At 43.5% G+C, this 13,508-nt stretch overlaps 1 protein-coding gene across 1 annotated transcript; it reads right to left on the bottom strand.

Moving 5' to 3' along the window:
* Positions 1–3,699: 3,699 nt before the first annotated feature.
* GABARAPL1 (GABA type A receptor associated protein like 1) lies at positions 3,700–12,777 on the bottom strand. Its single transcript, XM_084296689.1, has 5 exons — positions 12,544–12,777; positions 8,756–8,834; positions 7,619–7,737; positions 6,441–6,502; positions 3,700–6,146 (listed from the first exon to the last, which is right to left on the bottom strand). The coding sequence occupies exons 1-5, from the start codon at positions 12,631–12,633 to the stop codon at positions 6,113–6,115; spliced, it is 384 nt and encodes a 127-aa protein (XP_084152815.1). The 5' UTR covers positions 12,634–12,777; the 3' UTR covers positions 3,700–6,112.
* Positions 12,778–13,508: the final 731 nt, after the last annotated feature.

Here is a 13,508-nt window from a genome sequence, read left to right as displayed (position 1 = left end):
GGCAGCTGGACAGGCAATGACATCAAAGGCTGAGGTGTGTTTTCTGTTCCTGCAAACCTTGCTGCACTCTCAGGGGAAAAAGGGCAGCTGCTAGTGGAGGAATATGAGGATATTGGAAGACAGAAGTCACAGAATCTGTCTTTGCTACAAACTAAACAAAAAGTAAAGGGTTTAATTCATGGAAGAGAACTCTGCTTGGACGAGGATATATACCATCAACTGCTGATCTCCCTGACATGTTAGGAGACACTCTCAAATCCGGCAGGCAGCTGTCACCTTCTTGTAGTCCATTTGTGCTTCTAGATTGCTCTCTCTGTCAGTCTCTCTGTCACTGTCATTGATGGTGCTGAGCAGTGGCAGAATAGCTCATAACAGGTAGAGAAAAGCCAGATTTCCAGCAGGAAGGTGGCAGCCTGTAGATTTGGTGGCAGCTGTGAGACTTGCCATGTACAGGTTGTACATGCTGTGAACACTGAATGGGGATGCTTTCACCCAAAACTTACTTTCTCTGCAAACAGCATAGATTTACATTCCAGTGGATGTAAATGTCAGTACCTAAAGGTATGGTGCTACATGGACAACTATTCCAAAGATGTCAAATAGCAGACTAGTATGCTGACCAAAATATCTCATGAATTTTCTCAAGAGCAGTTAGGCACACCAAGGAGTGAGAGAATGTCCTACAATAGGTAACATGAATCACTACCTCCTGAAAGCTCTCCAGGTTCCCAAGTGGGGTGTGGACGCTGCAGAAGACTGCTCAGATGGTTAGAGAGGATTTGTCAATGAACAACAGAACAAGGTCCTAGGCTCTGACAAAGACTTCTTCTAAGCTTGCAAGATAAAAATAAAAAGTTGACAGGAGATGAATCAGATCAATTTTTCCTTCAGCTACTAATCCAGAGCATTCCACCTTAATGCAGTTCTAGCAATGCCTTCATTTGAAAATGAAAATCTTAATGTTCTCCTGCTGTTTTCATGTATCACTATTTACATCACTTTTTAACAGCCCAAACAAAAACACAACATCCAAATGACGTTGGCCAGGCTGCAAAATCGGGGAGAATCACATCCTTACTTCACAAAAAGATGCTGCAAAATCCAGCTTTTTCAGGAGAATGTTAACTAATTCCTGTAACACAGATATAGCCAGGATTAAGCTATGCTCATGCACGCTTCCAGGAACAGAAATACCATGGGACTTGAAACATCCTCCTAAACATTGGCAGCACAGGCTGGGGCAGTCACTGTTCATGGTCTCTGAGACTGGGTCAGTCCCACAAGTGCCCTGGCAGCAATGAGCTCTCTAGTCACACTCTGTGGCACATCCTGGGGGAGTGTTTGATTGTCAGAGGTTGAGTGACAGGAGTAAGCTGAAGTTCCTCCCTCCGGTAGTTTTATTTCTGTTTTAATCAGTGTTTCTTTCATCTTGGACATGACTGTTTTATGGGAATGAAAAGATGAGTATTTAACATAATTTGGGACCCGTTACATTAGTCCAGATCTGCTTCATGGTGGTGACCTTGGTGACCCTAATTCCCAAGGTCATCTTTTTCCTTAGATACTCTCTGATATTCTCTGTCCCAAGAGAATGTTTTCTTTGAAAAGAAGCATCAAGATCACTGGAGAGAAGATTCCAGGTGCAGTGACAGTGACCAATACAGTGTATGAATTACCCAACCTCTCTTAACCAGCTGAGCCCTCAGTTTCTACCAGGCCTTGCTCAAATCCAGTTTTTATAACCTTATTGGCATGACAGGAGAATAAAGGTGACAACCTTTAAGCAGAGGCTAACATTTCACATATGAACCAGTTATACCATATTCAGCAAGTGTGCTATTTCTTTCGTGAATGGCACTGACACAAACATGCAAGCATCGTGGCAGGTAAGAGGCATACAAGGATCATTGATATGCCTTTTTCCTAGGAAAAGCATGAGAGGGGGCGTGGGAGAGGTCTGGTTGGTCAGATACAACTCCATAGTGTTTTTCTACTTCAGCCAGCAGAGAACATCATAACCTAAAGAGTAAAACATGCACTACATTTGAAGCTAAAATTCAAGGCTGAAAACTGCAACTATTTTGAATTTCAGTGGGTAGTATAAGCTTTTAGCAGATCTTTGTCTAGCTGGAGTCACAGCACCATTATGCTATACAGAGGGGATTTGTTTTAGTCCTGGTAGTGTTTATAAGCACAGAAGCTTTGCTAAGTGTAGGCTCTGTGTTTACATGGTGCAGGATGAATTACTGTCTCTGATAGACCTCAGTACAAACAGCAAAACCTCAAACCGTGGCTCTACCTTTTACACAGTGGGGAAGAAAATATCCTGTTGGGCCTAATAAATTTTGTTCCTGTGAGTTTCAGTGTTACAGTTCTTGACTTTGATGCTTAAAGCAACTTTCTCGCCCACTCCATGTGCAGCCTGCAGACGCCATGACAAAAGCTGAAGGATGCTTCTTGTCAGCATTGGCACAACTCTGGGTCTGGTTGGGATGGAATTAATTTTCTTCATAGTAGCTTGTATGGTGCTGTATTTTAGATTTGTGACCAAAACAGTGCTGATAACACATCCATGTTTTAGCTATTCCTAAACAGTATTTATACAGTGTCAAGGATTTCTCTTTCTCACTGTCCCCCCATTGAACAGATTGGAGGTATGCAAGAGGTTGGGAGGGGACACAATCAGGCAGGTGACCTGAATTAACCACAGAGATATTCCATAATATGTAACATCATGCTCAGCAAAAAACAGGGGGAGGAGGGGTTTTAGGTCAGTTAGACATCTTCTGCTTGGGAACTGTCTGGGTATCCATCTACCCATGGGAAGTGGTGAGTGATTAACTTTGCATCTCGTTTTGTTTTCTCTTTCTTCCACTTCTTCACTTATTAAATAATTTTTATCTCAACCCACAAGTTTTTCATGCTTTTACTCTTCCCCTGATCCACTGGAGGTGGAGATGGAAAAGTGAGGGACCAACTGTGTGGTGCTTAGCTGCCTACCAGGGTTAACCTATAACAAGTACTTTGGCTCCATCCTGGCTAGCAGTACCGGCACAAACCAACATTTGTGATGCCACAGTGGAACAGGCATGCTCCAGTGCCCAGCTTGGCCTGGCCCCACAGCCTGGAAGGATGAGTGAGGTGGGGGAAGCTATGCGATTCTCACCATTGCCTTGTGTCCTGGAGTGGCTGTGCTATGAGCAGACAGCACCTGCTGGGCTTGCCCGCTCCCAGCAGGGCTCTTTTTCTGTCAGCATACAAATATCCATAAAGATACGCCCAGAGAGGTTGTGCAGTCTGCCTCCTTGGAGATATTCAAAAACTGTCTGGTCATGGTCCTGGGCAGACAGCTTTCGGTGGCCCTAGGGTTTGACCAGATGACCTCCTGAGGTCTCATCTGACCTCAGGTATTCTGTGATACCATGATTCTGTGAAGCCCAAATCTACTGCCATTGCAGGCCTGCCCCTCAGTGAATTCTGCATTTCCTTGTCCCTGTGGGGGGCACAGGGCAGGCCCAGGAATGGTGGCCAGGCCCAGCCACCAGCCTAGACCACAGGGCTCATCACAGTGGTGAGGAGGGTGCAAGGTCCAGATAGGAAGTCCATCCACAGGTCAGGGTCAGGACCAAGTCCTGACGGCTGGGCAGGGAAAAAATAGTGGTGAGAAGTTCTGACAAAGCTGCCCCAGCTGGACAGGCCCTTTATTTACAAGCACACTTATGGGGAGAAATACTACAGTCACCTGTTTTGGACCAAACTTGTGGTTTTCAATGCATCTTTATTGATTGGCTGATTTAGCTCAAGTAATATGAACTTTATTTTACAAGAATCTGCAGCTAACCAACTCAAAAAGAAATTACCATCATTACCTTGTACAATATTGGACTAGCGCGCAAAAACAGAAGTAAATGCCACAATCCAGTTAAAAGAAACGTAAAATAACTAAATTAAAGTGTAAACTCTAAATGCAGCAAACAGCTGAGATTAGTCCCATACTTATCACTTATAAACCCATTGATGAGAGGGTAGAGGTCTGAACAATTTTAAAAAAACACCTCAGATTCCAATTAATTTCTCTCAAGTGTGGCTAAGCACAGGTTAGTTTCAGACAATACACAACCCTGTGCTTAGCAGCACATGTGAGTGAGTGGGACAGTGGCAGAGAGATGTACACCATCTGCCCCCATCTTGTCTCTCACCCTAAAAAACCTTCTGGGTCTGTTCTCTGCTTCAGAACATTCAGAACTTCCTAAAACAAGAGACTGATGTAGATTTGCACCCAAACGATGTGAAAAGAGTCTGACCATTGGAAGAATGTGGGCCAGTAAGAGAGGACTGAGCACTGCAGGCAGAAACTGTTTATCTGAGCTGGCAGTAGGTACAACTCATCCAGACGCATTTATTCCAGATGAACACATGATGGAACAGCAAACCTCAACTTCAGGATGAAAAACTAGATAGAAACCCACCTACTTCATCTTTTGTTCCCCCATTTTCAGTCTGTCCATTCTGACTACCCTGCCTAGATCCTTTGCACTTCCTCCCTTCTCTGCCATTCATCTGCTACTTTCCACAACACACAGTCAGTGACTCTCCTGCCCTACCATACTGCCTCCTGGACCTTCACACAGTTCTGTCAGTGACTCCCGCTCCACACTCACAGCCTGCTTTTCTGCCATGTACAACTCAGTGGAACAAGTCAGAAAAGCCTGAAATCTGATTTCCTGTTTCCCACAATCCGAGAAGCACTCATCTTGATCTCTCATTTCTGAGGAACAGAGACCTGGGATTTAACTTCTTCATGTATATATAGTAAACACTCTCAATTTATTTTGGACTCTGCCTGTCTTCTTCATCTATCTTGTTTTTTCCTCCATCCTGGTCCCTCCCCTAAATCTAGGAATGTTTACAGTAATTCAGGTCCAGTTCTCTGACTTTAGATAAAACCCCAGAACCTTCCTGAAAGTCAGCTCACTCTGCAAACCCCAGCCCCTCATCAGAGTTATGGCAGTTATGGGAAAATCTGCTGTTTGTGCCACCAGGAAGAAACTGCTTTGGCATGACAGCATAAGGCTTACACTGGACAGAATCTATCTGGTACCTTTCTAAGAACAACACTGGCTTAAAGTAATTAAATACAAAATCTACAGAGAATCTTTTCCCCTTCATGTCTAAAAGCACCTCTCTTGTGTCAGAGTGGCACTGTTGTCCAATCACAAAAAGCCAGCAAAAGACACACGGGAGGAACTGATTTCTTCTGCTTGTGCAAGTGGTGCAAGATCTGTACAGGGATGAGACATGGAAGGGAAGGCTAAGCCCAAAGGACTTCTGCTATCTTCAAATCTGCAGAAGACTGGTACAAGGACAACACTGATGGCTAATTTTCTGTGTTCACCAATAACAAGACCATTAGTAATTAATCACCTTAATGCATTGCAAGGGAGAATAGTTAGATAGCAAGAAAAGCTCTCTCACTTGTAGGTTAGCTGGGAACTGGTACAAGCTATCTAAGCAGCCTCCAGGATCCACCTACATGAATTTCACTAAGAACAAGTTGGAAGAACAGTCATGTTTGGTATACTCAGCCCTGTCTCAGAGCTGGAGTGGGCTAGTTGTTCTCATGAGGTCCTTTCTAGCCCTATGCTTGTAAGTTTAGCAGTTGGCTTCCCTGAAAAGAACAAAAGGGTTGTTTCTTTTTTTTTTTTTTTTTTTGTCCAGCACTTGCAATTAAAGCAATAAAGGAAAAAAAAAATCCTTCCTTTTCCCCCCATCCTCTCAATCTTTATGTCTCACAGCTGAGGAGTTCTCAACCCTCAAGAATTATCTTTTCTAAAACTGCTGAAGTGACAGAAAATGCAGTAGTCTCGTAATGCTTCACAGGTAGCATCTGGTGTGAGGACTGTCAGCAGAAGACAGCCTTGTATGGGCAGGATGAAATATTTCACAGCTTGCTGAATGCTCATAGGAGTGTGGTCTGTGCCATGGGTAAGGTGTGACACGGTCAGTGTACGATACATGTTCCAGGCATGCCTTCCTCATCCAATGAAAGGGTTACACATGAATGGCCATTTCCGTCCTGTGCAGTCACTCTCCAGGAGCTCCACTGGCTTGTCTAGCAGCCTCCAGTCCTGGCTAACAGCTTCCAGCTGTGGCAACAGAAGAACTACAAACAGTGGAGTCTCCCCACTCCTCAACCCAGCACTCCTTCCTAGCCTATCAGTTCACCCTTTCATTCACTGTACCCTTAACCTCCCTCCCCTCAATTAAAAAATGATGGTTATAATTAATGCATGGAAGGTGATAGCATTTGTGCATGTATTTCACTTCCAGTTCTCTTCCCCTCTTCTCAAGCATTGTCCTTCCTCCTCTCCAACACCCCTCCCCCCCCAATCAGTTCCATCAGTCCATCTCGCCTGCATGCCTGGGGGGCTGACGCTCACTTGCCATAGACGCTCTCATCACTGTAGGCCACATAGAGAAAATAGTCCTCCTCGTGGTTATCCTGCAAGGGAAGAAAGGGAGGAAGTAACAAACCATAGCCCTGTAACTCACTACATGTGAAAAAGCCCACCAGAAGATCACTGTAACAAGAAGAAGGGCTAATCCACTACATCAGAATGTGTGGAGCAATGCTCCCTGGCCACGGCTCTACCTCTACATGCAGACATGTCACATTTCTGGACACACCGGATTTACTAGAAAAGCCACAGCCAGAGCGTCCTGAAAACACACAACAGGAACAGCCCTGACTGTTGCAGACTGTGCACTGGTATGGCCTTAAGGTCAGGGGGAGTGACTTGGAGAGCTTTAACATGTCAAAAATAATCTCTGCATACTTTGGTGTTTGATAAATGTGGTTATATTCATCATTTTTCAGAACACCTTGACAAGTGGCTGTCCTGTTTTGTATATGGACAGTAAAACAGATGTTAATTGATTCCATAGACATAAAAAGTCTGCAGGATGCCAGAGACAGAGTCCAGATCTCAGCCCTGGACAGTTAGACATACTTTTATCCTACATGTCCAGATCTGGGTGTGCTAATCTTATATCATCTTCATTAGTTTATATACACATTGTCCAGTCATTGTCAGACACAGTGCCTGGTCAAATAAGGCTTGCAGCACCAAATTGGAGCTTTCATATTAAAAAACACCAGCACAGTCAATGGAGAAATCAAGGAGAAATCAGCTAAGATTGGCTAAGAGGAAATTTTTTTCTGTATAAACAGGAAAGGTAGTGCATATGTTCTGTTTCCTGCTCCTGACACTTGTGCATCTGAAATACGGGTAAATGGTTTGTTTCAATAGCTTGTTAAAGTAGTATGACCAAAGATATAACTGCTGGGAAAACTATTCACCACCTGATATAACAACACTTTTAACTAGCAAACAATTAATTACAATTACTAGGCTCCCTGGACTCCTCCTTATAACTGCAGAACATCATTTTCCTGAAGAGATGAAGGAATATAGCCCAGGCCAAGGGCTTCCACGTTCAGGGATCTGTGGCCAAGTTGCATCTGCTGTCAGCTGAGTGGTGCACAGTTGTACTATAGCAAGAATATGTGTTCTTCTGGACACTCCAACAAAAGGAGAAAGAGATGGGCTAGGCTTACCTCATACAGCTGGCCCATGGTAGCACTGGTGGGGGGGATGGTATTATTGACAAAGAAGAACAGTGCATCCTCTGGCCTCAGGTGGATTCGCTTTCGGATTAAGAAGTAGAACTGCCCAACTAAAGAGGAACAGAGGAGAACATCTTAGATGCAGAAAGACCTTCCTTTTTAATTTATTTTTTATTTTTTTTAAATTTGTTGTTTTATTTTATCCTAAACATGGTTGTTTTCTTTTGGGAAAGAAGCTGTGGAAATCAAACACTATATATAAAAAATAGTGGAAAAGGGACAATGTGGAAAAGCAAGTAGGAACTTCATGACTGTAACCACATTAGCAGCCATCCTGTTCAGTGCTGGCAAGTTCTCTATGTCATCTTAGGCCATTACATCCTCTATATCCACACCTCACCTATTATGGTAGGAAATGCTCTACTGCAGGGATTGGTGAAAAGACATTTAACTTGCTTAACCTTTGAATCCTATACATCAATAACACCTTGGAGAATATTGCCAGAGTGTAAATATATTTATAATTCCTGAAAATAAATTCCTTATTTGCTTTAGCTATTTTCCACAAAAAAAAAAAAAAGTATTTTGCAGTCAATTTTATCCTGTAAGGAAAAAAAAAAAAGAGCTGTTCCTTTAACTCATTCATGTTCTGAAATGAAAACAAAAATATACTAAATGGTCATGACCACTCAGAAAAGGAACTTTGTGGCCATGACTCCAACCATTGGTGGTGGAAAACTATGACACTCTTTCAATAACTTGTCTTTTCCTGCCACAAGGATACAGCCTCTGGCAACCTGAGCTGCAGCTAAGTCATCATTGATTGGTACTTATGCTACTGCCTATGACACACAATTCAGTCATTTTCATCATAGCTAGAAGTCAGCAGTGACACGTGCATATTAGTTAAGTCACTGGCACACCTCAGACATCTCAGACAATCCTGCATGCTGATAATCCAGACTCTAAAACACGTAAATATAATGAGTATAGCTAATTAAACTGGGGTAATGATAAGATGCTTAGCTCAGCCTGCCTAGATATTTTTAGGTGATGATAGTATGAATAAAAAGCACTTCTAAAACCTTCTCACTGAAAATCAGGAAGAAAGGAGGTAGACTTTATTACCTGTGAGGTCAGAAGGTACAAGATACTTCCTTTTGTCTAGGTCGGGTACTCTGGCTTTTGGTGCTTTTTCTACAATTACCTGGTGAGACAGAAAGCAAGAGACAAGTCATGGCTATCATAAAAGGAAATGGATGAAAAAAGCATCAGTGTAAAGAGATATTACCCTTTTAGAGAGCTGGTGCCAGTGGTGCTGGCCTTTAAAAATTTCTTTAATCTATAACAAATAGACAACATTACACAACAGACAGCTGAGAAGAAGACTGCAAATCATTGACAATGGCTGTGCTGGGAACCTGGGATGTAGCAGTAAGCACAATGAGTGTGCTTACAAAAAAAAAAAAAAAAAAGAGAGATTGGAATAGGCTTAAAAATAAACTGCAATAACCAAAAAAAAAAAAAAAAACAACCAGGTCACCTTGAAGGTCCCAATGCAGGTTAATTTTGTATGAAGGAACTAGCAGGAGGCCAATACATGAACACAAGTAAATTGAACTGTTTCCAGGTTACATTTCTAAACTGCCTGGCACAAAATCAGCCCTAGTCCCAGTAGTCCCATATCCTACTTTCCAAGCTCACCCATACTGAATGCTCTAGAATGAAGTACAGAATTAAAGAGAAACTGCGGCTTACTGTGGAAGGTTGTGGGTTTTTTTGGGGGGGAGGAGAGGAGAGGGAGCTGTTAATCCCCAATTCTTCATGTAGTTAACTTCTACCCTGAAATTCATCTCTCTTATTAAGATAATTAAGATTATTTCCCTACTTGATACAGTTATGTACACTTCCTTATTCATATAAATAAATAATAAATACAAAACTGGGTACCATCTGGATCTACTGAGACCTTTGACACAAAATACTAATCCTTATTATATGACATAGAAAAGCATAAGTTCAGCAGCTTTAAGGTCAAAGAGCAAAGAGATCTTCTGCTACATAAAAATATCTGTTACAAGAGCTAGGCAAAATGTTTACCTCTGAAGTGGGAAGAATTCCAAAGTGACTTGACTTTCTTCCATGAAAAGGCTCGGAAGCCTTTCCAGAGTTTGGAGGTATGTTTGCATGGAAACACTACGCATGTATGGAACGGAAGTGCAGACACTGCTAGGGTTTTTTTGTACATATTTCTGAACAAGTAGAGATACATTATATGATTCAATCTATATGGTTTGCTGTTCTGCGGAAGCCATTTTGACCATCTAAACAAGAAGTTGAATTTCCTAATTTTTCTAAGCTTTTTCATTCCACTATACCCCATAATTGAACATAATCCATATGAGACACTGTGGGACTAATTTCTAAGGCCTCCTGCTCCCATAGCCCTTTGGCAACCAAAATCAGCAGGTATGTCTGCTGTACAATAGCTGAACTGCTGTGGACTAAGACTTCTTTAGAACCAAAATGGTGTCACATCAGCAAGACACTGTCAGAGAAAAAAACACAGTGATTAGCTTGGTGTATTAGCCTGGAAAAAGTGCCATGCCAGCCAAACTCTCCTCCAGAGATGCAAGTGAATATCTGCAAAGCATGTCACATAGAAGGGATGCTGGCTTGGACTTCTCTTCACTGTGCTCCATTTGGATGCTGCCAACTAAAAAACCCTGAAAATTCTATGTTTGTTTCTGAAATAGCAGTAATCTCTGCTAGTTCAAGAACTTTAAGCACCTCAGTTAGTACAAGGCAATTGAGCTCCTTTAAGTTTGTGGTAAGAGATGTATTTCCATACAAGATGCAATTGATAAGTATTGTGAAGGGTAGCCAGTTCCACAGCCTTGTTGCACAGGTACAGGCTGAGCAGCAACAGCACTTTGCCTGTTTTCTTACCCTCAAATCCTACAGGGCAATATCTAATACAATAAATTGCAATGGAGAAAAAATTTGAGTTCTTGCCTCTGATTTCAAGAAGAGACAAGTAAAACTTCTAGGCAGTAGCAGTGATATGACCACATTGACTCAAAAGGACGGCATGTAATTCCGTAATGTAGCTAGATAATAAGGAAAAAATGGGGGTACCTCAAGTTATGCCATGTATGAGGATGAGGTGAAAGTGCTGGGGCTTCTAAACCACTAAGAAGGATTCAAATCAAATCACCGCTGAGCTTGAGAGAGGTCTCTCTCTTGTGAAGAGCAGGTAAAGACTGGATGTGTTTTGATAGACTACCAACTGTAGTCAATGTGCCTAATAACCCAAATATCTCTTCTGAAGATTTCTTCACACACACTGACAAACCTACAAAGAAAATCCAAACGGCAGATACAGATTATCTCCATATCTGTTGTTGCTGGGTGATGACTGTGGAAATGCGGGACTGTGCCAACATGTGCAAAATGCTGAGACATACCAGGGCACTGCAGTGTAAGCAGCCAAAGGGCCATCATCTTCAAGGATCATGCTGTTGAGAAGGGCAGAGATGGAAGTGATGCAAAGAACGTTGTCTGCTGCATTCATTTGTTCCATGGGCAGCTCTGACAACAACCTTCCCCTAGCAATCCACATCTGGGCCTCTCCATGAGGTGTTTGCACTCCTCCTCAGCTCCTTAACTTAGCTCACCTTACTATTTTGGTCCTGACTTTCTCCATAAAGCTCTGCAGATGGCCCTCTGTATTGATCTTACCTCTTGCCAGACAGTATCTGGTCCTAGGCTCCCCACACAGCTCCTCCAGACACATCTATCATGATCTCCTGCATAATCTGCCATGCTGATCCTCAGTTTACAGTTTGTCTTACTCCTGACCTGCAGAGCCCTCTGTGGTCCTTGTCTCAAAAAACAGAACAGCATATACTTAATCACTGACCTGATGCATGATTAACCTGCCATGCTATGCCAGCGTCCCCCAAAACAGATGGGCAAATTGCACCCAAATTGTGACTTCCAAAAACTTCTGAAAAAATAGTCATGGGCCATTCCCAAGATGAAAAGTGATCTTGACCTCTGGTATAACTGCTCCCCCTTGCCCTTAGACTTACAGGGAAGTCTCACTTCGCTTGCACACTGTACCCCTGGGCAGTAAATCTAGGACAGACCTCTCCAGTGGGGATGGAGAGAAAGAACATTTGCAAAACGTTTATTAAAAGAGGACCAAAAAAAAAAAAAATAATAATATCACAACTAATCTTGCTATTTTTGTTTTGCAATTATTAGTAGTAATTATAAAGCCAGGAGTTTTCCACCAGCATTCCAAAGAGACCTATGGACCAGTTTAGCTAGAAGATGACCTTGTTTTCCAAGTGACCTTTTTTCCACAGCTTATTAAAGAGGAGGGCAGAAAGACTAAGAAGGACCATTTACTATCATTTTTTTTTCTCACCTGTAAAGGAAAAGGACAGAGCAAAACCACACTGAAGTGCCAAGCCAAACGCCAGAAAATAAAAATAAAAGCAAAGCACCTGCTGACACGGGTGTACATCTTGTTTTCTGCATCTCGCTCATTGTTCTCCTCCATTTTCAGAGCGAGTGGCAAGCTCCTTCCCCACCCCCAGCCCCACGCACACAGCCTGCCATAAAAAGATGAAGGGCGATCTCGCTGCCCAGCCACTGCGGATGCCTGAAAAAAGGGAGTACTGCACCCCAGCACCCCCGCCCACCCTCACGGCCCCCGACATACGATAACCTAACAGCTATCGGTCCGCGATAAAGGGAAACGCGGTCTGGAATTAATGTCGTAACATCGCTGTAGCCGTCATCTTTACTAATCCCGTTTTTTTTTTTTTTTTTTTTTTCCCCTTAAAAAAGCACAGCGGCGGGCGGGGGGGATGGCGAGGGCTGCAGGGCGAGCCCGGCACACTCACGGGGACTCTGTCGGGGTATTTCTTCCGGATTTTCTCCCCTTCTTTTTTCCTGTACTCGAACGGGTGGTCTTCCTTGTACTGGAACTTCATGCTGCGGCGCTGCCGGGCTCCGCGGTGCCCTCCCGACGGCTGCTGCGCTCTCGGCGAGCCCCCAAAAACGCCCCCGGCACCGCAGCCCCGAACCGAACCGAGGCGAGCCGAGGCGAGCCGATCCGTGCTGCGGGAGGAGCCGCGGCCGGCAAATGGGGCGCTGTGACGCTACTGGGAGGCACCCCCTCGTCCCCGCCCCCCCACTCGTGTTACCTTCCCCTCCCCTTGACCCACGCGTGTCCCCCGCTTCCGACGTGCGGGGTGGCGGCTCGCTCCGTCTACGTTCGTTTATCGCGGGTTTTGTCTTCGGAATGAAAATAAAATAAAATAAAATAAAATAAAATAAAATAAAATAAAATAAAATAAAATAAAATAAAATAAAATAAAATAAAATAAAATAAAATAATAAAATATGGTTGAGCAACCCTGGTGTGACTCAGGGTTGTATGGGCACACACTGCACCATGGCCAAGGCCCGGTGTCCCCACGTCATGCTGGGGTGCCTCTGCTGGCCTAAACCTGGGGAGGTCGAGCTACCCTCCTGCCCCCCGCCTGTTCTTCACTGCTTTAGGTTCTTTAGGCTGTGGGATGTAAAATGAAGAAAAAAGGGGCGGTGCTTTTTCATGGCCGTCCCTGTGGTTGTTGGCTCTGGATTCTTCTGTTTATGTTTTGTTCTCTCTCTCTGTTAAAAAACAGGGAGCAGAAAGTGTGTCACGTAACGCGCCAGACCAGATGCGCATTACAGACAGCAGATAGTAAAGGGAACTGGCTGCAAACAAGCCTGAACTGCCAGCCAATTTTAGCCCAGTTACTCAGCTGATGCATTCTTGGAATATCTTTTTTTTTTTTCTAGCAGTGGCTAGGCTCACAATTAC

The sequence above is a fragment of the Netta rufina genome, assembly GCF_964035555.1.
Source record: "Netta rufina genome assembly, chromosome: 1".
Classification (NCBI taxonomy): Eukaryota; Metazoa; Chordata; class Aves; order Anseriformes; family Anatidae; genus Netta; species Netta rufina.
Note: the sequence above shows the minus strand (reverse complement) of the source record. Positions and strands in the feature narration are given on the sequence as shown.